Here is a 25,981-nt window from a genome sequence, read left to right on the forward strand (position 1 = left end):
ATTTAAAAAAAAAAAAAAACCAAAATATTAAAGGATTAAAGAAAGTGGATTTCCAGGGGGTGCTCAGTATTTTTTTTAATGGGGGCAGTAGGCCAAATAAGCTTGGGAAACTCTGGTTAAGGGGGTCCGTAATTTTATATGGAAGTAGAAAAAAGAAAGCCAAGTTCTTTTACAAAAATATCAATTGGAAGAAAGAAGAACCCAAGCACTAGTGATGACAACAATCCCAAGAGAGTTAGGATAAATACAAAGCATGTTAGAATTCATTCCCTTGGTGTTAGGAGATGCATTTGTGGGCCCATTAGTCAATCTAAGTATTTGTGGCTACCTCTCTTACTTCCTTGGGGGTGGGGCCAGAGTATATCACCACATTTTCATAGTTATACGACTGACTCAGGTACGGAGACTATAAGATCACACTATTTTTTTTTTAAACATCCAACTTAATAGTGAGAAAATGCATTCCTAACAGCTCTACTCAAACAAGGTTTCTTCTACACACATGTTGAAATTGTGTAAGATTCCATGACATGTTGTACAATAGGTAGATGAACCCAAGCACTCTGAGATCACACAACATATGTGACCATGGAGATACAGCTAACAATCCACAAAGCAGTAACATCAAGACATGATAAGACCTAAGACAAGAGTAAAAGCTCACCTACGGTATTCATCAGCGTCACAGAGAATAGCCTATGTAGAACATAAACAAAAAGACTCTCCTTTTAATTCTGCAAATTCTCCTGTTTGCAGAGTACATTGTATTAATTTTATTGTGCTCACAAACAGTACAAAGCCTCTCGAGTAAAATATAAATTCGTTTGAAAGTGATCACCTTCACCATCTACAATACAAAGTGGATAAAAAACATATTGCCCAGATTATCACGTTCAGTTGGACAGGGGGCCCATTAAGTTAGTTCCATCAATAAATATGGTAATGCCTACAGCAGATAGATAATGAGCTGGTTCTATTGGAAGAGGAGGAATAGATTGGGCTGTATTGAATCTGGGGAATTTCGTGTCTAATAATAGGACCACAGATGACCCAAAGCTGATAATTGCCATGAATGTCCACTTTTTTGGCATCACTATTTCTCTGATTTTGCTACATAGATGCAAATCAAGGAAGACAGTGATCTTATACAAAGAGTTGGAGACCTTTGCCACAAAGGCAGAAATGAAAGGCAAAAATCACCAGATGTCTCCCACTCCCTCTAGGCTTGCTAAATATCTCCTTGAGGCTTATTGCAACTTCTAAGTAATTTGCATGGTTCACCTGCCCACAGCATGACATTCCTTGAACTCATTTGCTCTAAATTACACATCAGTGGGACCTAGAACACTTCAAGTATTAATGGGTGGTCGGTCATGTTTTTCCTTGTCTTACCCTCAATTCTTGTACACTGAATCCACCCAAATCTTAAACCCCTGAGGCCAGTGAGAGACCAGCAGATTAAAAAGTCTCTGTCTCCCTGTAAGGAAGGAGGATTTTATTATGCCTTTTTAGATGATAGCTCCAGGATCCTAGGTAAAATTTCCCACAAATTAAGGTTGAAAACATCCCCACCACGGTGGGGATGACATCAGTGATACTAATATGCTTGCGCTGAATGATGATATTGCTAAAGTTAACCTGTGAAGCTATTGTTGGCAATATGCCTTCTTTGTCTGCTGCCCTGTAAAGCAAGTGGGCATTGGGCAGTGAGTGGGGAACCCATTTTGGGATTTGGGTAAGACATAAGGGAATACATGTACCTGCCTTGATGGGCCCCCATCAAGGCTTCGGGGCAAACTGTGTTTGCCTCAACTGGCCCCTATTGAGGTTTAGGGGACTGGTGTGACCATCCTCACTAGCCCCCGGGAGAAGTGTGATTAGGGAATGCTGTAGGAATTGGTGCTCCCATTATCAGCAAATTCCCTTTTGAGAAAACTAGACTAGAATAAAGTAAGCTTGTTTAATCCCTCCAAAGCTGCCTTCCTGTCTGACCAGATCAAAAATGAACCTCTGCTAGAACACCTGTTAGTGTTGAGCCCTCCTGTGTTCTCCCTCCCAACAAATGGTCTAACCTATGTGTTTACCCGTGAAACACTCCTCTCTCTTAAAACCCAACAAACCTCCCTTAAGGTCAAAGTCTGTTTGGTTGACAATCCGAGACCATATGTTTCTATATATTATAAGCATCTATAGAAAATAGCTCATATTCAGAAGCCTATTTGCCCCACAGAGATACACTTCTTTATGTGCTAACTGATATTTCTCCTTCTCTAGGTTTGTAACTCAATTTAGAGGATATAGCTTTTTATTAACATATTCTAAAAAGTGAGCTTCCTTGCCATGGCTCCCCCCAAAACTAATTCCCAAATAGCTGCATAGTCAATAGCATTTACTAAAAAGAGAAAAATATACCTTATGAAAGTTGATGTAGCAAAAAGGAAGGCACATTGAGTCGATCTGCTGCCCACATTAAAGAGAAGAGTGGCTCAAACTGTGAGTTTTCACAGGGTTGTCAACATCTTCATCCAATTCTGAAGCAGTTGGCATCAGTTATGAGAGAGGGTTTGCAGTTTGAGGTGGAATGTTGGGGCTTGTCTGGGGCAAATTACACCATTTTTTAATGTAAAAAAAAAAGAATGGAAAATGCAATTACCTCTAATTTTTCCCTCATGGATCTCAGGAAGGCATGACATCTCTCTTCCAATCACATTTTTTTTCCTATTATATACCTCTCAGAGTCTGTATCCTGCTTTTACAATGGTTCAGCGACCTTATTTTCAATGACATCTGGGTTCTGGGTATCAAATGTCTGAACTGGTGTATGGCCACCATCATGCATTATTTCTTAGAGTTTAGGGGGGAATGCAGCTATGTCCTCAGTGTCCAATTGAAGCAGCTTCACCCATGACCCTCACAAGCAATAAAGGGAAAGGGAGAGAGAAGATGCAAAAATCAGGCTTCCCAGAGCACACACTTCTTGTAAAAAGAAGGATAGCACGGCATCAGGATAAAGATGAAAGCTAAAAACACCATCTGTAGAGTGGGAATGATAATAGCACCTCCCTCTCAGCATTACTGTGAGGATAAAATGAGATGATAACTGTAAAGTACTCTGCAAACCTTAAAGTGTGATAGAAAATATTATTATTACATCAAAAACCTTTAATGGTTCACTGAGAACTCAAAGACCACAGTTTGAAGAAAGCAAAGGCAAACTATTAATAGATATGATATAACTTTTACTTGACCAAACCTTGAAGTACCATACAAATGCTATTATTATTCTTGTTATTGATTCCATTTAAATCCACAAGACTTTTTAAGGGCCTGCTACGTGTCAATGAGTGTCCACTGCAAGAAATGAAACAGCTCCTGCTTTCAAGGAGTTTAAGTTTTATTTGAAAGAAACATATCTACAGATAAATAAATACCAAATAATTTCAAGGAGATGGGGGAGAGTTCCCAACAACTGCTGATATGAGGGAGGACTTCCTGTAGGAGGTGGCATTTGAACTGAGTTTTGAAGAGACCTAGAGGGAAGTTCCAAAAGGCAGAAAAGAGATGGGAGAAAGTTCCAGGCATTGGGAACTAAGAGCTCATGCAAAGGCAGAAGTTAAATACATAAATGGTGGCATTAAGTACATAAATTAAGACATGTAGAATGGCAACCAACGTAACCATACCTCAGTCCAGCCCTTTGTCTTCTTGGTAAGAAAGCATGATATTCCCAAGTAAAATAAACCATGAAATCCTACATGGCACTGCGGAAGTGGTAGAAATCTTCCAGCTCATCCCATCCATCCTTTCATTTGACAGGGGGACCACTTTGGTGCACTCTGTTCTGTGGAGATGTTGGCCTATTTTGGTAAATTTAACGTGGTTGGGGCAGCTAGGTGGTGTGGTGGATAGAGCACCAGCTCTGGAGTCAGGAATTCAAGTCTGGCCTCAGAAACTTGACCCTTACTGTGTGACTCTGGGTGAGTCACTTAACCCCAACTGCCTCAAAAAAAAAAAATTAACATGGTCCGGGGAAAAAAGCACCAGATTTTGGGGACCACTTAATCATGGAACCCTAGGCAAACTGCCTCCCCTCTGTGTCTCAAAAAATGTCCTCATCTATAAAATGAGGCGGTCAGCTTAGATGATCTGGATCATGAAGTCAGCTAGCAATTCTACAGCTTTTCTATAAGGAAGCTAGCTAGCTAGTTACATAATGAGAGGGGTAGGCAGTAGCAGTGTGGATAGTGGATAGGAAACTGACCCTGCAGCTAGGAAGACCTGATTCAAGTCCTAATGCTGACACATATTGGCTATATCACTCTAGGCGAATTACTTAATCTTTTTTTCTTTTATTTAATTTTTAGTTTTTTAAAAAAGTTCATTTGATTTTAAAATGTTCAGTGTTTTTTGTTTTTTTTATACCAGTCATTTCCCTATATACTACTCCCTCACCTCTAAACTCTCCCTTATAACAAAGAAAAATAATTAAACAAAACCAATTGATACTGTGAATATTTCTATCAGAATATTTAATGTTTGTTGATTATAGTCACCTACTCTCTAGCAGGAGGAAAAAATGTGTTTGATCAACTCTCCTCATGAAATTGTATTATTCATTAAATTTAATCTGAGTTTATCTGCCTTTAAGCATTGCTTTTACTCATGGTGGTATAACTACTGCTTACATTTTCTCATAGTTTTGATTCAACCACAATCAAAATTTAATATGATGTTCAGGTTCCAAAAGCTTGTTTCAACATAATAACAAATACAAGTCCATTACAAATTACTTAATCTTTTAGTGATGGAGCCAAGTCTAAGGCCATAAATTTCAGATAAGATGATGACATGGGAAGAGGCAATCTCCTTGACTGGGAGTTAACCTAAACCAATGAAATCACAGATCCAGTCTCCTCCCTCCCTCACCCTCTCTCTCTCTCTCTCTCTCTCTCTCTCTCTCTCTCTCTCTCTCTCTCTCTCTCTCTCTCACACACACACACACACACACACACACACACACACACACACACACACACACACACACACACACACCCATCTAACTGCAAGTCTGCAAATTATAACCTGGAAAATAAATATTCTTTTTTATCCCCCTAACGTCAATCAAGAGGCATTTATTAAGTTGCCACTATGTTCCAGTCCCTATATACTAAGTCCTGAGGATAAAAAGACAAAAGTGACAAAGTAAGGGGGGGAGGGCCTACAGCAAAATTCTGGGAAGCCACAGACTAGAGCTGAACAGTATGGGCAACATATACATGGGTTGTCACCTGCATCCTTGGAGACATTCCTAATGATTAGATCATTTCTGTGCCCCAAAACTTTCAGCAGCTCCTTATCACTTATAAAAAAAAATACAAATTCCTCACTGTAGCATTTAAGGCCCTCCACTGCCTAAATTCAGTCTTCCTTCTCAGATATATTTCCTACTACTACCTTTCACAAATTCTACCTTCTAGCCAAGTTGTATTATTAGCTGTTTCACCTTCAGCCTCTAGACATTAGCAGTCTGTGCCCTCCTGACTAAAAAGTATTACTTTCTCAATAGAATTTCACTCATTTATGGCAGGAACTGTCTTTTGTCTTTGCACACGCCACTCCAGCTGGGCACATTTTAGATGCTTGGTACTGAAACTGGATTAGGGTACCGAAATCCCCCCCACCCCAGTTGCTATTAGTTTGGGGGCAATTATCCTGGACAGAAGATTAATAATTTTTACAATCGAATACTACTGGTTAAATGTGTTGGAACTTGGTTGCGTTTCCATCCAGAAGCAGGTATTAACAGTTTATTATCCCAACCGAAGTAATCAGTCCCTAGTGGTATACATACAGTAAAACATATGGGGCGCCTTAGAAAATATCCGCGTACCTATTTTGGGCAACCTCCTAGAACGTGAGTGAGAGCCTCTGTCGCTGGCAAGCCACGGAGAATTTGTGGCGTACAAAGTACATCTCGTTTGTTTAGCTTGGGCGCTAACACAGGATTCCTTTAAAAAGAGGGCTCCGAGGACACTCCAAAGCGCAGCACAGCACACTTCTCCGCAAAGGAGAGCCTCCCTGCACCCCATGGAGCCTCTCCCCAAAAGCAAAGCCTGGGGGTCCCCAAGAGAGGGCGGGGAAGGAGCGAGCCTGAAAAGCGGGGAGAGGTCACAGCTCAGCCCAGCTGGGCTTGGGGCTCCGAGGGGGGCGGGGACAGGCTGGAGCCCTCCCCCCACGTGGTCGCCAGGCTGCCGCCCTCGAGACGTTTCCAACCGGAGCCTGCAGAACTTGACCAATGGGGTGCAGAACGTTGGGGGCCGAACGTTCCACGCCCTGCCTCCACCCCGCCTCTTTCCCTTTGTGACGTCTCCGGTCACTCTCTCTCCGGCCTCTATAATCTGTGCCTCTTCCTGCGCAGATCTACCTGGCTAGCTACCCAAGCGGTGCTTACCTGCAGCTAGAACATGGCCTTCGTCACCCGACAGTTCGTGCGCTCCATGGCCTCCTCTTCCTCCACCACTGGACCCGCGGCCTCGGCCAAGAAGATCCTCATCAAGCACGTGACTGTTATTGGAGGTGGGCTCATGGGGGCGGGGATCACGCAGGTGAGTTGGGTCAAGGTCCCCTTCCCTTTCCCCCTCCAGCACCCCTACAGACCCTCGCCCTTGCTTTCTTCCGCTCCCCTGACGTCTAGGCTGCTAATTTAGCCGCTGCCTGGGAAGGGTTAAAAGGAGTCCTCGGGTCAACCCCTTATCTGTTAGTTTGCAGTCCCAAGATAGCCTGCTGAGCTGTGGATCTGGGTGAGCAAGATGGGGTGTGGATGTGCACACGCTGCGCTCTCCCTTCCCCCCCCGAAAAATCAGAGGTCTTACTGCTGCAGGAGAGTTTATTTGGCGAAGAAAATCTTGTTATTGCCTGTGCCAGTCTTAAAAGTTCTACCTGGTATTAAACCTTTTATGCTTTAACTTCATCTAAGTTGGAAGCACTTTGAGGGTGTGGAGTGCCATTTTGCAGTATAATAAAAAGCTGCCCTGGAATAGCAGTTAGAAGATCTGAGTTCTTTCAGGTAATAAGATCATAAAATCCTAAGTTTAGAATTGGAAGAGGCCTTAGAGCGATTCTAGCCCAACTCCTTAATTTTACTGATGAAGATCTGAGGCCCAGAGAGGCTGGTGACGTAACTAATATTTGTCTAAAACTTGAAGATTTGAAAAGAGCTTTACAGATATTTTCATTTGACATAATATAATAGTCAATTCCACAAGCATTTATTAAACACACACTATCTGTAGGCACTTTGAAAAGCCTGAGGATAAAAAGAAAAAGCAAAACCAGCACCTGCCCACAAAGAATACTTCAGATAGCAGAATATGTACAAGCTAAGTATGGGAATAAATTGGAAGTAGTCTCATCGGGAATGCTCTAGCGTTAAGGGGCCTGGGAAAGGCCTCTTGGAGAAAGTAGGATTTGAACAGAGACATGAGGGAAGGCAAGGAGGCAGATAAAGAGAGAGAACACCTGGGATTCAAACCGCAGTTGCTCTGATTTCAACTCCAGGGCAGTTCGTGCTGCATTGTTGGCTGTGTGACCTTGAACAAGTCACTTAACCTGTAAAATTGGATTCATAATATCAGCCCATCTACTTTATGGGTCTCTCTCTGTGTCAGAAAAGATGCAGTAAAAAGGGCTATACAATAGATTTATGTTAGATATTGTGAGCAAACTCCTACAACATTAGCACGTACTTAGAAGATTGTAGGCATTCAGTAAATTTTTGATTGATTTGGAAAAGATAGTATATCTTCAAAGAACTGTTTGCTTTCTTAGTGATTCTCTCCCCGACATTTCATGTTGTAGTTTAGAGGGTATAGGCAGCTAGGTGGTACGGTGGATAGTGCTGGCCTTGGAGTTAGCAAGACTCATCTTTCTGAGTTCAAATCAGGCCTCAGGCACTTTGTGACCCTGGGCAAGTCACTTAACTCTGTTTGCCTTAGTTTCTTCATCTGTACTCTACTATCTCTGGCAAGAAAACCCCAGTTGGGGTCACAAAGAGTCAGACCCAGCTGAAAAAACAACAGGTTTATCGGGTAAGCTGGACTCTAATCTAAGGGCAAATCACTTAACCCCTCTGAGAACACTTTCTAAGACTATAATTTGCAGAGAAAGTGCCATCCTTGTGTGGGTAGAGGAGGTTTACTCACATAGGAAATTCCCTTTCTTAAGAAATCACAGGATCAGTCTTCCATATTTCCCTCCAGATATTTCCCAGCTTTGGGGGGGAAAGGAAGATTTTTTTTTGTCCCCAAATTTGAAAGAACCTTCACTGGGCACCAGACCTCTTTAATCAGAAGCCATATTATACCTCTTTCCTTTAGCACCAAGCACTGAATTATATTCTGTCCCCAGAGGGAGGGAGCAAAGGACTTGAGAAAAAAGAAGATACAGCCTCTGCCTTCCAGGAATTTCTAATCTCATCAATTGTCTGTAGTACTCTGCCCTCTTTCAGTAGAGAGTTATGGTTCTGTGGTTAATTGCCCAATTGATAACCTAGTTTAGAACCAACTCCGTTGGGGGTAATTAAACTTTTATATCATGGTCCCTTCCTGACATTTAACTTATTTTCACTTTGTATCTACTTTGTTTGATTATGTCTGCTGTTGTCTCCCCTGATAGAATGGGCAAAGACTTTCATCTTCGTCTTTGTACCTAGAGCTAACCAAGTACCTGGCATGTACTAGGTGTTTGATTAATGCTTGATGATTGAGCATAAATGTAAATCATGCTAGACTTGGGAGTCAAGAGACAGACTTGGGTTTGAAACCCAGCCTTGTCACTTACTAGGGTTGTAACTAGGCAAATCATTCAGTTTTCTCACCTGTAAAATGTGGGGAATTCTTGTTTCGCCTTTCTTGCTGGTGGGGTTTCAAGAAAACATGATATGAAATGCTTAGCTAGAACTTGGGGATATTTTGGCTATGTCCCTAATGATATCTGAGATCAGATCAGTCACCCAGGCTCTCCCAACAAGAGCATCCCTTGATACCATTGGCCAAGAGGGACTGTCAGGCTCATTGATGGGCTGCTCTGACCTAGTGTGGCAGTTCTTGAGTCCTCAGGTTACAATTGGCCCAGTACCAAGCCTACAGGGGCGTTTTTATTACCAGATTGGTAATGATGGTCAGGAAAGGGTATGAGGAACCACTGCATTGGCTTACTCTTCTTCTTCCTTCTGACATTTTGCTGGAGTTTTAGGTTTCTGCTTTGCTGCTTGGTAAGCCCTGACTAGTGAGAGAAATGATTATTTTTCTCTCATATTAATAACTAGTTATTAATTGACATTAATATTTTTCTTTTCTTTTTCCTCCCTCAAAGTCCAGTCTCTCCAGGTGATTTCTGACCTTGCTCACCCAGACCATTTTATCTCGGTGGGATTCTTATCCCACCCAACTAGAAAGAGATTGTTTTATTTATTTTGGTTAGGCAGTGGTGTTAAGTGACTTGCCCAGGGTCACACAGCTAGTAGGTTAGGCCCTCCTGAATTCGGGGACAGTGCTCTACTCACTGTGCCACCTAGCTGCCCCTAGAAAGAGAAATCTTACAAAGAAAATCTAATCTGGGTGGATTTCACCCTATTGCTTTCTGTTCAGCCTGGTTTGGGTGGGGGGCATATCCCTTTGTGTGGATTACCTGAGGCTGGGGATAATCTGTGTAGAGCTAAGAGTGACTTAAGCAAAGCTAGCTCCCCAGCCTCTCCATAGAATAGGTCCACCTCTCATTATAATATTCATTCTCTCATTAACTGAAGCATATGTAACAGAGGTTCCCAAATGTATTTGGCTTACTGACCCCTTTTCAAAAAAAATTACTTATCACCCCCCCAAAATCTATTTTCTTTAACCCTTTAATGGTTGCTTTTTGAAATTTGTATCATTTCAAAAAAAATGATGCATCTTAAATTTAATAATTTATTGCAAATTTTGTGGGTTTTTTTTTCCTGCATTGAAATTTTGATGATACAATATTGCATCATGTGACCGTATTGTAAACATTCATTCTGATACATGCTGGGCAGTGGGTGGTACACTTGCCTGCCAATACTTGCTTGTTAAGACCTGTCAGTGACTTGACTACTCATTGGTTATAGTTTGCATTTTGTGTGTTTATTTGGGAAATAATGTAATTGCTATGACTTTAATCCTGTTACACAATAGATGAAACACATATATGGTTTTCAAAATTTTCTTATCTTCTTTCCTTATCCTTTCAAGGCCCCCCATTTGCACCTGAGGCTACTACTGCCCCCTGGATTGTTTCAGTACCCCCCTAAGGGTCAGTATTGCCCACATTCGGAATCTAAGGTATATAAGCATCAAGATGCCTCCAGGAGGGATCTTTGATTTATGAGAGAAAGTCAAATGACCATCTTATTATTAATAATAATAATATTAACAGTAATATTAGTAGTAACAATAATAAAATTATTAATTACCCAGAATTTAAGTCTTGAACTTTTCATGTGTTACAGTAGTATATTATGGGAGCCATGGAAGGAGTCTTGGTGCCAGAACGCTTGGATTTCAGTCTTGGCTCTGCTGTTCAGAAGCTGTAGGACCTTGGCCAAGTCACTTAGCCTTCTCTCTGAGCTGTGTGACCTTGGCCAAGTCACTTAGAATCTCTCAGTTTCAGTTTCCCCTTCTGTAAAATGAAAGGATTAGATTAGATTGGATTAGATTAGATGATCCATTAGTTTCCTCCAGGCTCTACATCTGTAATCTGATAATGGATTGTTTTGTCTGGTTTTAGACCCAGACCTGTGATTTCATTGCTTTAGGGAATTCCCTGGTAAGAACATTTCCTCTGACTATGCACTTCTGGACCTGTTCAGAAACTTGGTCTTAGAAAATTGCATGGGACATGAGAGAGTGACTTCCCAGGATCACTCACTCCTTGTGTTAGAGGTAGGACTTGAACCTAGGCCTTCCTGAGGCAGAGGCCAAATCTCTATTTACTAGGTCAGGCTTACCTCTCTTAATTATGACTTTTTGGCCCTTATATTTACTGAGAGAAGTTTGATTACTGCCTTCGTTAATTTTATGTCTGTTATGATTCAGAGGTAATTATTTAAAAGTAATAATTATTGTGGAGGCAGCTGGTTGGCTGAGTTGATAGAACGCTGGGCCTGGAGTCAGGAAGATCTGAGTTCAAATCGGGTCTCAGACAATTTACTAGCTGTATGACCCTGGGTAAGTCACTTAACCTCAGTTTGGGTAATCCACTAGAGTAGAAAATGGCAAACCACTCCAGTATCTTTGCCAGGAAAACCCCGTAGGAAGTCATGAAGAGTCAGAGGCAATTGAACAAAATAATTATTGTGCCTGTGGGCATTACTTCTATACTGGGTATGCTTGAGCACAAAGCATTTGCAGTCAAGTTTTACATAATTTTGTAGGCCTCTGGCAAGTTTTGGATTGCTGTGAACTTTTGGGAATGCTTTAAAAAAAAACCCTCGGTAAGTAAAGCAGATAACCGCCTGGTTGTGTCCAGTGACTAATTTTGGCTTTTTAAAAATACTTTAATTTTAATCAAGAATTATTCTAGCTCCTCAGTAGCTTTTTTTTCCTCTTTTATGAGTAACATTTCTGCTACATTCTTACTAGCTTCTAAACTCCTTGAAGATAGAGATTTTGTTGTATTATGACTTTGTATTTCCCCAAGCCCTTAGCACTCTGCTCTGTATTCAGTAGGTGCTTAGTAAGTGTTCAACATGTTGAATTTTAGCCAGAAAGGCACAAAATTGGTGAGTTTTCTTTTAAATAGCAACTCTAACGGTGTTGTACATATCCCATGGCTCATTTGATCGTGAATGCATTTGTAGGAGATTGATGTGAATTTATAAAGTAAATTAAATGACTCATTATTTATATTGAAGTAGCAGATGGGCCTCTTTATTTACTACCAAGAAGGTAATGTTTTACTTAGAGTTTTTGTACTTTCAGCATCCTTCCCTTGGAAGGATTTGCCTTTGAGTTAATATTTAAGTGGAATTAACTTATTTAATGTGTTTGTTTATCTAATGCTTTACCTTCTGACTTAAAATGATTGCCAGTTCCTCTTCCACCTGATGCTAGGACTGATGTGAAAGTTTATAGCACTAAGTAAGCCTTGAATAGTAGAGGTGATTGTATTATTTTAAAGCGGAGCTATATCGTATTTTTTCACTTCATGGGACAAATATGAAGTATATAAATATATAAGGTAAAGCATATACTTATGTTAAGTATATAATTGTATACTATGAAGGATATAAGTAAAGCTTCCAGGACTTCTGTGAAGAGTGGTCACTGCATTTTACATATGGGGAAATGGAAGCCCACTGGACCTCCCTATAGGTTACCAGTGAGTCAATAGGGTATGGGACCAGAGTTCCATGGCTTGTTTTCTATTCAGAATCTTGCTTAGCACACATTTGGTATTGTTCTGTTCTTTCAGTCATGTCCGACTCTTTGTGATCTCATTTGAGATTTTCTTGGCAGAGATGCTGGAGAGGTTTGCCATTTCCTTCTCCAGCTTATATTACAAATGAGGAAACTGAGGCAAACAGGGTTAAGTGACTTGCCCAAGGTCACACAGCTAGGAAAGTGTCTGAGATAGGATTTGAACTTGGGTCTTCCAGACTCCAGGTGCAGCACTCTATCTACTGAACCATCTAGCTGCCCCATTTGATCCTTACAACCACCCTGAGAAGTAGGTGCTATTTTTCTCATTTTACAGATGAGGAAACTGAGGCAGCCTGGGGTTAAGTGACTGCCTGGGGATATACTGCTGCAGTAGCAAGTGTCTGAGGTAGGATTCAAGCTCAGGTGTTCTTGCCTCCAAATGCAGGGCTTAATGTGTGCCTAAGGTCACACATTAAAGTCTACTGGGTGCCAGACATTGTTCTCTGTGCTGGGACATAGAGAAATGAAACTGCCCTCGCCCCCAAGAAGCTTACATCTTGTTAGGGGAGACCAACATTTGCACAGATAAGGAATTACTACATGTCCACAAAGTAAATACAACATAATTTCAGGGGAAGGAATTCATAACTGGGGAAGATTGGGACAGGTTATCTGTAGGAGCTGGTACTTAATCTGAGCCTTGAAGGAGACTGGAGGAATGGAGGTGAGGGAGAAGTGTTTTCCAGGTATTGGGACCAGCCTGGAATGAGAGATGATGAGAGATGAAATGTTCTCTTGGGTGAGCTAGAAACTAGGCCAGTTTGTTTGGAATATAGAGTATGTGAAAGGGAGTAGTGTGTAGTAAGCCTGGGCTTTAAAAGCCGAAAGAGTTTGTGTTTTATTTTAAAGGAAATAGGGAGCCAGTGAAGCTGTGTGAGCAGGGGACCTGGTCATACCTTGCTTCAGGATTATCAGTTTGGCAGCTCAGTGGAAGATATGTTGAAGAGGATATGTTGATTTATTGTGGCAAGCAGACGTTGGCCACAGTAATAATCCAGGGAAGAGGTAAGAAGGGCCTGAATTTGGGTGGAGGCCCACGTGAATAGAAAGAAGAACTATGGATATATAGATAGATAGATAGACAGATTTATATATAGATTTAGACCTGGAAGGATGAGAGATCCAGAGCTAGGAAGGACTTTTAATGTGGTCCAAACTCCTCATTTTACAGATGGAGAAACAGTCACAGGGAGGTAGAGGGCAGGTACAATGGCTTAAGGTTACACAGGTGTAAGTGTAGAGTGAAGAGGTGGGATTCGTACCCAGGTCCTCAGACTCCAAATCCATACCCCTCCTTGTGCTGTGCTAAATTGGATAAGACTTAGCGATTGATTGACTTTGGAACATGAATGAAAGTGAAGAGTCAAGATTTCAGACCTGAGTGACTAGAAGTTTGATGATGCCCTTGACAGAGGTAGGAAAGTTAGGAAGGAGAGTGGATTTTGGGGGGAAGATGATGAGTTCCATTTTGAACACGCTGAGTTTGAGATGCCTGTCCATTTGGAGAAGACCAGAACTCAGCATATAAGGCCACATACATCAATCTGGGAGTCATAGATCATAGATTTATACCTAGATTATACATTGTCTAATTATACATAGATTATGCAGCTGTCTAATGTTACCCTTGCATTTTACATATTAGGAAACTGATGCTCAGGAAGACTTTAGGTGTCTTAGGAGGGATATCTCAGGGGATCTGTCTCCCAGATCTTCATTCCTCCAAGTCTGATACTCTGTCTACCATACTAAAGGCGGCATTTGTGGTCTGCAGAGCTCAACTAATTAAAATATAATTGGGAAATAAAACAATAAAATACAGATTCTATTTTTATAATTTTATTAAAAATAACTTTTTATTTTTGTGACTTGTATTAAAATAAAATAAATTGTTATTTTTGTGAATTGTATTAAAATAGAGTAAAATTTTATTTTTGTGAATTTTATAAAAGCAAAAAATTTTATTTTTGTGAATTTTATAAAAGCAATAACATTTTATTTTTATGAATTTTATAAAAATCAAAATTTATCTTTAGGAATTCTATAAAAACAAAATTTTATTTTTATGAATTTTATAAAATATAATTTTATTTTTATGAATTTTATATAAAATAAAATATAATTTTATTTTTATGAATTTTATCTAAAATAAAATATGTTATTTTTTATGAATTTTATATAAAACACATTTGATTTTTATGAATTTTATATAAAATGAAAAATAATTTTATTTTAATAAATTTTATATGAAATAAAATAATTTTTTATTTTATATAAAATAAATTTTATTTTCATGAATTTTATATAAAATAAAATAAAAATTTTTATGAATTTTATAAAAACAAATTTTTATTATGAATTTTTATTAAGATTTTTAATAAATTTATAAATAAAACAAAATATTTTGTATAATTTATAAGTTTGTCATAAATAACACATAAATTTTATTTTTTAACATTTATAATAAAATACAAAATAAAAAACAGTTGAACATAGATAATGTTAGTTTGTGGTTTTCTAAGTCAGTATGCAGCCTGCAAGGGAGTTTGACACCACTGTACTATATACCATGATGCCTCTGCTGATAAGGTCTCTAAGAGATTGGATGTACAGAGGGAGGTGAGAAGTTGGCTCAGGACAGAGCCTTGGGGGACACCTATGTGACAAGGATGATGAGCCAGCAAAGGACGATAATAGGAGTAGACTCAGGTAGGATGAAATCCAAGAAAATATGTCACAAAAATCCAGAAACTGAGAAGATTGAGGAGGACTGTGGGTCAAATAATGTCAGGGCTGCAGAGAAGTCAAGATGTGGCCTGAGAAAAGACCATCATAGGGGCAGCTAGGTGGCACAGTGGATAGAGCACCGGCCCTGGAGTCAGGAGGACCTGAGTTCAAATCCTGCCTCAGACAAGACACTTGACACTTACTAGCTATGTGACCCTGGGCAAGTCATTTAACCCTAGTTGCCTTACAAAAAAAGAAAAAGAAAAAAAGAGAAAAGACTCAGATTTCATAGCTGAGAGGTCATTAAGCCCTTTGGAGAGGGCAGCTTCTACTGAGTGATAGCATAAAAAGCCAGATTTGCAAGGGACTGAGAAGAGTGAGAGGAGAGGAGGGGACTGAGCTAATGTGGGTAGACAACTTTTTCTGTGAGTTTGATTGTGAAGGGGAAAAGAGAGCTTATGCAATGATAACTTAGGAAGATAGTTATGTTAAGTGAAACCTGTTTGAGGTTGGGTAACCTAGGCAAGTTCACAGGATACAGGGAAGAAGCCAGTAGATGGACATGGCAAATTGGGGGGGAGGGACATTGAAGCCAGGCCAGAGCAGGGGTAGTGTGCCTGGGAGAGAGGGCCTAGAGGTCATGGTGAGGGTGAAAAACAGATAGAAGGAAAGTGAGGTGTGTGGAGAGGTGGATGGTCAGAGGAAATTCAGAGGTCTGGGTCATAGAGGTGGAACACCAAGGAGATGTTAGGATCACAGGACACGAATACTCGTATGTCTGTATGGCTGAGTTGTATGGAGTATGTAATCATGGGGGTTGAAGAGGTCACTGAATTGGGAGGCCAGGGTATTTGAGGGGATAGCAATATGTGTAGTAAAGTTTCCAAAGGCAGGATTTGAAGTGGATAGAAAGACAGAAGTACTGAATTCCTTGAGAAAGGAGGGAGAATGACCTGGCAGCCAGTGGGTATCTACTGTTGGAGTCTGGATAGGGTGATAGATATATAGGCGTATGAGGTGTTTAGGGAGGTCTAGCACCTGGTGTGAGGGCCGTTTTAGGGCTGCTTGTGCACCTTTGGTGTCCGCCTGTCTCCCACCTCTCCACTGTAGCTTCAAGAAGCTGTAGCACATGCAGCAGTCACACGCTGGTTTTTAAACCATCTCAGTAGATGGGCTAAACCAGGTTGAGGGTAACTGACAGGCTTCAAATCTGTCAGTGAGTTAGAGGGGTGTCTACCCAAGCATATGAAGACGTCCTGGTAGAATGGGTGCTGAAGCAGGTGCTGTGGAGGCTTAGAGCTTGGTCAGGCATCCAAGACTCCAAGGTCACCCACTGCATCCCGGGCCATGGACTTTGATGACTGTGGAAGAGAGAGTGAGGCTGACAACTTTGTGCAACTCTGCCTCCCTTTAATCCCATGATGTCATTGGTCCCCTTTGAAAACAAAGGTGATAAATTGGAATGAAATAAAAAAAAGAAATAACAAGATTGCTGTAGGGTGTGAGCAAGGGTGTGTGTGTGTGTGTGTGTGTGTGTGTGTGTGTGTGTGTAGAGGAAAGTACACCCTATACATTAGAACGTGTTTAGGAACGCAATGTCTTGTGGGAGAGTTTGGTTCATTCTGACTGAAGTTGGAAGAGCTTAAAGAAGAAAATGTCTAAAATGAAATTTGTTAACAATAGGAAAGGCCTAGAGGGCCCCATGAAGGGGAAGTAGAGCTGGATAGGAACTTGAGAGGGCTAGAGCTGAATACCTGAGGAGTAGAGCAGGAGGTGGGGGGTGGTATTTACTTAGGCAGCTGTGATTCTATATTGTTGGGAAGAGGTGAGAATTTGTGAATCATCAGATTGTAGGACCATAGATAGAGTTAAAAGAGATCTGACCTTCGGTCCCTTCCGTTTTACAGTTGAGGAAACTGAGGTACAGAAAAGTTTAAGTGACTTGCTCACAGTTATTCATACAGGTATTAAGGGACAAAATCCAGGATTTGAACCCAGGTCATCTGACCCCAAACTCTGAATGCTGCCTCTAGACTGAGCATGTAGTCAGGGCTCCTGCTTTCCAAAGTCCGATGATGGCAGAAGGCAGCTTCAGTTCTCATTCTAGCGCAAGAGGAAGAGAACAATTGGGCCTGATGTCTGTGCCCCTGCTTGTAAATGGGGTCTAGTCTTTGAGTTGGATCCTGTGCTGGGTCTTGGCAGAGGGTGCCCTGGTGCCTATGGCTATGGTCCTGGGCCTCCGTCAGCCCAGCAAGCTTTGCCGTGTCCTCCCTGAGAGGTAGCAGAGAAGTCGGAGCAGTGAGTTGGGATGGAGCAGCAGCAGATTCCACAATCGTCTGTTGCAGGAGAGGGGAGAAATCCAGGAAACCACTTATTTTTTATATTTAATTTTTTTATATTCATTTTTCATTGTTCAGTCATTTCAGTCACGTCTGATCTTCATGACCCCATTTGGAATTTTCTTTTTCTTTTTTTTTTTTAGGCAATTTGGGTTAAGTGACTTGCCCAGGGTCACACAGCTAGTAAATGTCAAGTATTTGGTCTGAGGCCTCCTGACTTCAGGGCCGGTGCGCTATCCACTGTGCCACCTAGCTGCCCTTGGAATTTTCTTAACAAAGATACTGGAGTGGTTTGCCATTTCCTTCTCCGGCTCATTTTACATATGAGGAAACTGAGGCAAACAGAGTTAACTGACTAGTCCACGGTCACACAGCTGCTAAGTATCTGAGGCCAGATTTGAACTCATGAAGATGAGTCTTCTGATACCAGGCCCAGCACTCTATGCACTTCGACACCTAGCTGCCCCTCTTACAGTTAATAATAAGCCAGTGTTTAATAAGAAAGTACTATACGCAGAGCACTCTAGAAGGTACTGGAGTTGGGAGGAATACAAAATTTAGGGTAGATACTGTCCCTGTCTTTATGGAGCCTACTGTTTGGTAGGGGGATAGTTCATAAATGAAATTACACATCTTTCCCCTTCTCTCACCAGGAGAGTTCCTAAGAGGAAAAGGGATGGGAGGACCAGAGATTACTTTTGTGCATTGAGTGAATCATCAGATGTAAGTTATACCTGGGTGGAAGTAGCAGCCTCCCCCACCCCACCCTTTTCCAGCTCCCACATGGTCACCTGGAACCAGGAATGGTGACCAGGCAGGGGCCAGGGAGAGGAAAGACACTCCTAACCTAAATGAGATAGTATTGTAAAGCTTAGAAATGTACCTGGTACATAGTAGGCACTTAATAAATGCTTGTTCCATTCCTCTCTTACTTCACTACAGTGATGGGACCTGGATTTGGGACGACTTGGGTTCAAATTCCACCTTAGTCATTTACTAGCCATGTGACCCCAGGCAAGTCACTTAACTTCTCAGCCTCAGTTTCCTTATCTGTAAATTGGAGATAATATTAATAGCAATACCTACCTCCTAGGATTGTGGTGTAGATTATATGAGCTGAATCACTTTCCCTCCTCAGTGTAAAATGAGGGTTTTAAGGCCTTTTCCAGCTCTAACCAAATCTGTGATCTTAGCTGCATTAGTACTTCATGTAGGTGGGAGAATTACAACCTCTTTACACCTTCACTCCTTGAATTGCTGAAGGAAAGGACACATGCATTTATTAAGCCCTTCCTCTGCTCTAGATACTTTGCTAAGTGTTATCTGGTTTGATCCACACTACTGTCGGAAGTAGGTACTGTTATTATTTCATTTTACAGTGGAAGAAACTGAGGCAGAGAAGTGAAATCACATGTCCAGGATCACACAGCTAGGAAGCATCTAAGGTCTCGATTTGAACTCAGGTCTTCCAGACTCCAGGTCTGGCACTCTTCTATGTTACCACCTACCTCAAGATCATCACTTGTTTGCTTCCTCTTTTGCAGTGACCCTCTCTGAACTTAGGCTGGTCCTGGTTCAACATACATACATGCCTCACTCCCTCCTCCCTGGCCTGGATGTCAAGGCTGCAGCACCAGAAACCAGTCCCTTGAGGATTTAACCCTTTCATATCATCTGGCACTTCTGCCCTGGGGCCCCTGTTCAGATGGGGGACTGAGCCACCTGGCCCACTATTTCAGGCAGGCGCCTGGCATGTTTGTTTCATTCTCTGCTTTGTGTCTGTCTTCTCCATAATGTGGTACAAATACCCTTCTGTGCCCCTTCCTCCCCTCTACTTCTGGAACCTTGATCAGATCAACTCTGGCCTTGCTCCTGGGAGGTATGAATGAGTCAGTTTACTGCCACTAACATCTCATACCTTTCTGGACCCCAGGAGGGTTCGTGGGCCACGCCTCAATGTCTGCTGTCTCTCCCAGTTAGAGGGGCATGTACTTTGATTTTGTATTTGTGTTCCCAGTTGTTAGCACAGTCCTAAACACATAGTAAGTGGTTAATAAATACTTTTTCCTTCACGCTTGGTAGATTGGGTAAAATGTTGGCCTAAATAACCTTTGAGAGCCTAGGATGGAATCCACACCCTGGGAAGGAATTTGAATGGAACACAAATGCACCTGAAGGAGCTTAAGAAAAGTGCTTTGTGAGGTCTGGTGGTAGCAAGTTACTTTACTACTTTGGAGGTGAGGGAAGGAACAGAGTATTTATTAAGCAGCTATCATGGGGAGGCACCATTCTAAGCACTTTACAATTATTATGTCATTTGAGGGTAGGTGCTGTTTTTATCCCTATTTCATGATTGAGGAAACTGAGGCAGATGGGTGAAGTGACTTGCCCAGGATCACACAGCTAGGAAGTATCTGAGGTAGGACTTAAAGTCGGGTCTTCTGACACCAAGTCCAGTGCTTCCATGGGGGTGAAAGTCAGGGAAGGCTTCATGAAAGAGGTGGCTTCTGAGCTTGACTTGTGAAAGATTTCTTATTTATTTATTTAATTTTTTTTAGGTAATTGGGTTAAGTGATTTGCCCAGGGTCACAAAGCTAGTAAGTGTCAAGTGTTTGATCTGAGGCTGGATTTGAACTCAGGTCCTCCTGACTGCAGGGCTGGTGCTCTATCCACTGTACCACCTAGCTGTCCCTTAAGAAAAATTTCAGCAGGTGGAAAGGTGGGCGAGACAGGTTCTTAGCCTGGGCAACAGTATGGGCAAAGTCACTGAGGCAGGAAAAAATGAAAATGGCAGATGATATCTTTGTTAGACCATAGAATAGAAGAGAATATATAAGAGTACCTGGAAAAGTAGGCTATCTTTAACACAATAGAGAGATAGGGGGTCTTAAAAAGCTTTCAGGTTTTTGTTAATTGAAGGCGTGAGTATTTAATGAAGAACCTTCTTGATTTGGTTGAGTTCATGCTGATATCCATTTGCCTGCATTTTCATTCATCGTCCACACAGCTGTCAGAACCCAGTTCTGCCCTGGAAAGCCCTTCACAGTCTGGCTCCAGCCTACCTTTCCTGGCTTATTCTACATTTCTTCCCTTCTACCCTAGAGGCAGCTAAGTGGTGCACTGGTTAGAGTTCTGGGCCTGGAGTCAGGAAGACCTAAATGCAGATCTTCCCTCAGACACTTTCTAGCTGTGTAATGCTGAGAAAGTCACTTTACCTCTGTTGGCTTCGGTTTCCTAGACTGTATAATGTATGTGTATATACATTCTATATATATGTATGTGTATATATATAAATACATATGTATATGTATACATATATGTATACACATATGTATATATAAATACACATGTGTATATGTATACATATATGTATATATAAATACACATGTATATGTATACATATATGTATATATAAATATATATGTATATGTATACATATATGTATATATAAATACATATATGTATACATATATGTATATGTATATAATGTATAATGTTATCTACCTCTCAGGGTTGTTGAGAAGGTCAAATGAGGTGATGTTTGTAAAGTGTTTGGTAATAGTAGGTGCTTAATAAATGATCAAATGAGGTAATATTTGTAAAGTGCTTAGTAGTAGGAGGTGCCTAATAAATGCTTCCTTCCTTCCTGTACGCATCTTCATGCAGGTGTTCAATCTTCTGTCCCTGCGCCTTTCCCCTGGGTGCCTGAAATGTGTTCACTTTTCACTTCTACCTCCACCCTCCTTCCCCTGCCCAGAAAATTACCTTCCCTTATATCTACTTTATATATATTTCCTATTTACTTAGATGTATACTTTTTGTTTCCCCAGAATCCATTTATTAAATACTAACAGTGTGCCAGGCACTGTGCCAAATTCTCCACAAGAAACAGACATTCCCTCACCTCAAGGAGTTTCTATTGAGCCAACAAGCATTTATTACGTGCTTTCCATTTGTTTGTCTTTTCATTCCTTTACGGCATGGTTCATAGCACAGTAGATGCTTCATAAATGCTTATTGATTGATTATAGTGCCACAGTGACTTGATTTGACTCATGGCAGGAGAAAAGAGAATGGAGATCTCACATTAAGGATGAGAGCCAGCCGATAGAGGCTAATTGAGGCTTAACTTACTCTTAGCCCTAAAGACGCCGGGAAGATTGAATGGAACCTCAACTCCTGCCAGGAAGGTCACTTTTGGTGGAGTTAGAAACCCAGATTGGACCGGACCTCCTCAGTGTCGTGGAATAGTGAGCCAGATTCTGTTGATTTGGAAAGGCTTACATTTGACTCATTTATCTGGGACAAATGGCCCAGTGTGTTTCTTTTGGATACCTTTTTTTTATATCACCTTCATTGCTGGGCATGTCCTCCCCTCTCCCCTACTTAGGTAACAAAGAATAGAATAGAAAAAAGAGGAGGGGAGAAAGTACTTCAGCCATGATAAGCAACAGATCAACCAGGTCTGACACACTATGCAGTATTTCATAACCCTAGCACCCACCTCTGCAAAGAAGAGAGGTAGGTGGGTTTTTTCATCTTCAAGGTTAAGCTTGATCATTATAATAACACAAATTTCAGTTGGGGAAAACACATTTTAAAGCTTAAGGTGATACATAAGTGTAAGTTGTTAATGAAGAATAGTGGGCAGGTAGGTGGTGCAATGTATAGAGTGCTGGGCCTGGAATCGAGAAAACTCCTTTTCCTGGGTTCAAATCTGGCCTCAGACACTTACTGTGTGACCCTGGGTAAGTCACATAACCCTGTTTGCCTCAGTTTCCTCATTTGTCAAATGATCTGGAGAAGGAAATGGCAAACTACTTAGGTATCTTTGCCAAGAAAATTCCAGTTGGGGTCATCAAAAGATGGACACAACTAAAAAACAACTGAACATATAAGAAGAATGATCCTGAGAATAAAGAGTTGTTACCACACCATTTGATTTAATATGCAGATTCACTGCTAAAGTTAGAAGACAGGACGCATGCTGCAAGTATATATTGCAATGCCTAGCTCCCCCCGCCCCAATCTCTCGAAACCCAACCACCTTCATCCCCTCCCCCCAAGCCACCGTTTGATTCCTTAGTATGTTTGTGTGGCCTTGGGCCCAGTGTGCTCAGGGCCTTTGACAAGGGTGCTGTTCACCTTGGCTATTTTTATAGTACTCTACTCTAAAAATACTCCTCTGTATGATTGAATCTTGCCGCTACTTTGAGTTGAAGTTTCTGCACATTCCACTGGGCAGTCTTCCATTAGAATTTCTGCCTGGCATGAGCATTGACAAACTTCCAAGCTTTGCTTATTGGACATAAGACTAGGCAAACAGCGAGGTTTGTCCAGCTCTGTTTTATCTTGCATGAATAGCTTTTTGTGTATATACTGTATCCCTCCTACTAGATTGTCTCCTTCACCTTGGTATGTTATCCAGCCCCTGGGACAGTGTCCTGCACAGTATTACAGTGGTGGCATTGTCATGAAATAGGCTGGACATTGGAGCTTGGAGCTTTTAACCTAATGGAAAAAAATACTCATACCTCAGTATGGTATAGTGGACAGGTAGGGGATAGCTTGTTAGACTTGCAGGCACGGAAGACCTGGGTTCATATCCTGGCTCAGACACTTACTAGCTGTGTGACTATAGGCAAGTCATTTATTCTTTCTGAGACTCAGTTTCTTCATCTGTAAAATGGGAAATATCATCTGTAGTTACCTTCCTCAAAGGTGGTTGTGAGGCCCAAATGAGAGAATATATGGAAAGTGCTGTGGAAAATTTATTGGGCTACATGAATGGCAATTATTATTGTTCACAAATTTCCCCCTCTTGTCTGTAGTTTTTCCATTCTCATGACCTCTCTTGTGTCCAAATTTGGGCTTGGATAGAGGTGACCTTTTTTATATGTCTACTGGATGGCTTATGTCATATGCTTTCAGTGGGCCAAGAGAGAAACTGGAATGGAGAAGTAGGTATAGGATTTCTAAAAACAAATGTACCAACTGCTACTGAGGTTTCAAGTCTTGACCCTTCATGGGACCAGAAAGACCAGTTTAGACAGGTAAGATCCTCCAGGGTTTTTTTTGTTTGTTCTTCCAGATGAATTTTGTTTTTATTTTTTCTCTTTTTTATATTATAAACAAATATTAAAACTTAAATATAAAATAAGAAAAGAAAAAACATGTCATGGGCACAGCAGAACATGAGAGAATTCAAAATATGTGGCAATTAATTTCCATTTCAAGAAAGCCTGTATATTAAATACTACACCTTGTGTTGAGATCTATCCATCTTTTTTTTTGGGGGGGTGAGGCAGTTGGGGTTAGGTGACTTGCCCAGGGTCACACAGCTAGTAAGTGTCTGAGACTGGAATTGAACTCAGGTTCTCCTGACTCCAGGGCCAGTGCTCTATCCACTGTGCGACCTAGCTGCTCCGATCTATCCATCTTTTATTAGCTTCCTCGTAGGTTTTCTTTTGTTCTCTGCTGTACACTTTTTACTTTGTTTTTTCCCCTTCTTCCCCCCTCTCTCCTCCAGGCTACAATTAAGCATGGATATATTTATATATAGATATAGATGTGTACACACACACACACACACACACACACACACACACACACACACACACACACACACATACATATAAACACGTATTTTCCCCAATGATTCTACTTCTGATCTTCACTTTTATGTTTGTGCGTTTCTTATTTCCTATCCCTCCTGACTCTCTACTTCTACCGGCTACCTTGCCCTCTTATTACTTAACCATGGGTGGGGAACCTGTGGCCCCAAAGCCACATATGTCCCTCCAGGATCCCCGACTGAATCAGGATTTTTTTTTTTAGCTAGGCAATGGGGTTAAGTGACTTGCCTAGGGTCACTAAGTATTATGTATCTGAGGCTGGATTTGAATTCAGGTCCTCTTGACTTCAGGGCTGGTGCTCTATCCACTGTGCCACATAGCTGCCCCTGAATCAGGATTTTGAAGAATGGTAAAATTACCTGGCTGAGGCAGGAAGGGAAACTGGGTCACAGGTTTCACTAATAAATTGACACCTTGTGCTTCACCTGTAATGAATATAACCCAATAAGATCAGTCAACAGCTCACCTCCAAACCTGATTTTCTTTTTCACTTTCTACTTAAGTTAGGCTTTACTTATCCCAGATGAACGGGTAAAATAAACATAATTTTGTCCCCTAAATCACTTTGACACAGGGTCATTTGACATATATGCTTTGTCATCTTGAAACAGCTGCCTAGCAGGTCTTTTAATTACTTTTTTTTCTTGCTGGGGTGGCATTTCCTCTGGTGTGTGCATTCAATTAAGATCTAGCAGCTTCAGGAGCTCTCAGCTCAGAGATGGGGGGGGGGAGTTGGACAACTGGTCAGAAAGAGATTACAGGGGACCCTTTGTAGGTACTGCTGGTGCCAATTGGCAACTCTATTAACAATACACAGTTCTGGGTTGAAGTTGTAGGGCGGAAAGGAGTGGTTATGGTCAGTTACAAAGGAGCAGGAAATCTGGTGGGAGTTCCAGGGCAAAGAGGAGCACTGACATTCGTGGCTACAGGAGAGCAGGGGACCTTGTTGCAGTTCCAGGACCAAGAAGAGCACAAACATTTACAATTGTTGAGGAGCCAAGGGCCCTTCCTGGGTAAAGACTGGAGCATAGACCAGGAGAGCAGGGAGCACACCTCTCCCTCCATTGCACCACTTTGGAAGCACCAAAAACTTGCAGACCCCCAGAACTAGGGCTTGAAACAGCAGCACGAAACAGCCTGAAGCTTGGGATGGTGCCTCCCACCCCAAGATGAGCAGAGCCCAACTTTAACATAAAAGTTTAAAGTGAAGAAATAGGCTGGGAAAATGAACAAACAAAAAAGGAATTTGACCAGCAAAATTGAGTATAGTCCTTCCAGGGAGGAAGGAGGGGGAATGAATATATAATGAAATAGAGGACTTCTAAGTATTCCTTATGAAAAGACCAGAGCTGAATAGAAAATTTGTTTTTCAAATACAAGACTCAAGAGAAGCATGAAAAGGGAAATGTGAAAAAGTAATCACAAGGGACTCAATAAAATTAAACTCTTTACATCCTATATGTGAAGAAGATATGTATATCCTAAGAATTTTATCATTATTAGAGCAGTTGTTTATATAGAAAGAGGGCATAGATTTCTGGAGCCAAGGTGGTGGAGTGAGGCAGGAATTTGCCGCAGTTCTTGCAGATTCTCCACATAACCTTAGAATAACTCCTCAAAACCAGTTTTGAAGCAGTGAAGCATTTTTCTAGCCCAGAACAGCTTGGAGGGTCAGCAGGAAAGGTCTGTCTCACTGGAGTGGTGCCTGAGTAAACCAGAGGCAGACTATATCCAAGGGGGTATAGAAGTGAGGCCCTACCACAAGAAATTTGGAACAGTGCCT

General features: G+C 41.3%; 1 protein-coding gene across 1 annotated transcript in view; it reads left to right on the forward strand.

Moving 5' to 3' along the window:
- Window positions 1-6,341: 6,341 nt before the first annotated feature.
- HADH (hydroxyacyl-CoA dehydrogenase) overlaps window positions 6,342-25,981 on the forward strand; it is a 55,748-nt gene continuing 36,108 nt past the window's right edge. The window contains exon 1 of the mRNA XM_021001374.2: window positions 6,342-6,605. Within this exon, the coding sequence (XP_020857033.1) occupies window positions 6,465-6,605 (141 nt within the window). The 5' untranslated portion in view covers window positions 6,342-6,464. The remainder of the gene's footprint in view (window positions 6,606-25,981) is intronic.

The sequence above is a fragment of the Phascolarctos cinereus genome, unplaced genomic scaffold (genome assembly GCF_003287225.1).
Source record: "Phascolarctos cinereus isolate Bilbo 61053 unplaced genomic scaffold, phaCin_HiC Scaffold_9;HRSCAF=440, whole genome shotgun sequence".
In the NCBI taxonomy this organism is placed as follows: domain Eukaryota; kingdom Metazoa; phylum Chordata; class Mammalia; order Diprotodontia; family Phascolarctidae; genus Phascolarctos; species Phascolarctos cinereus.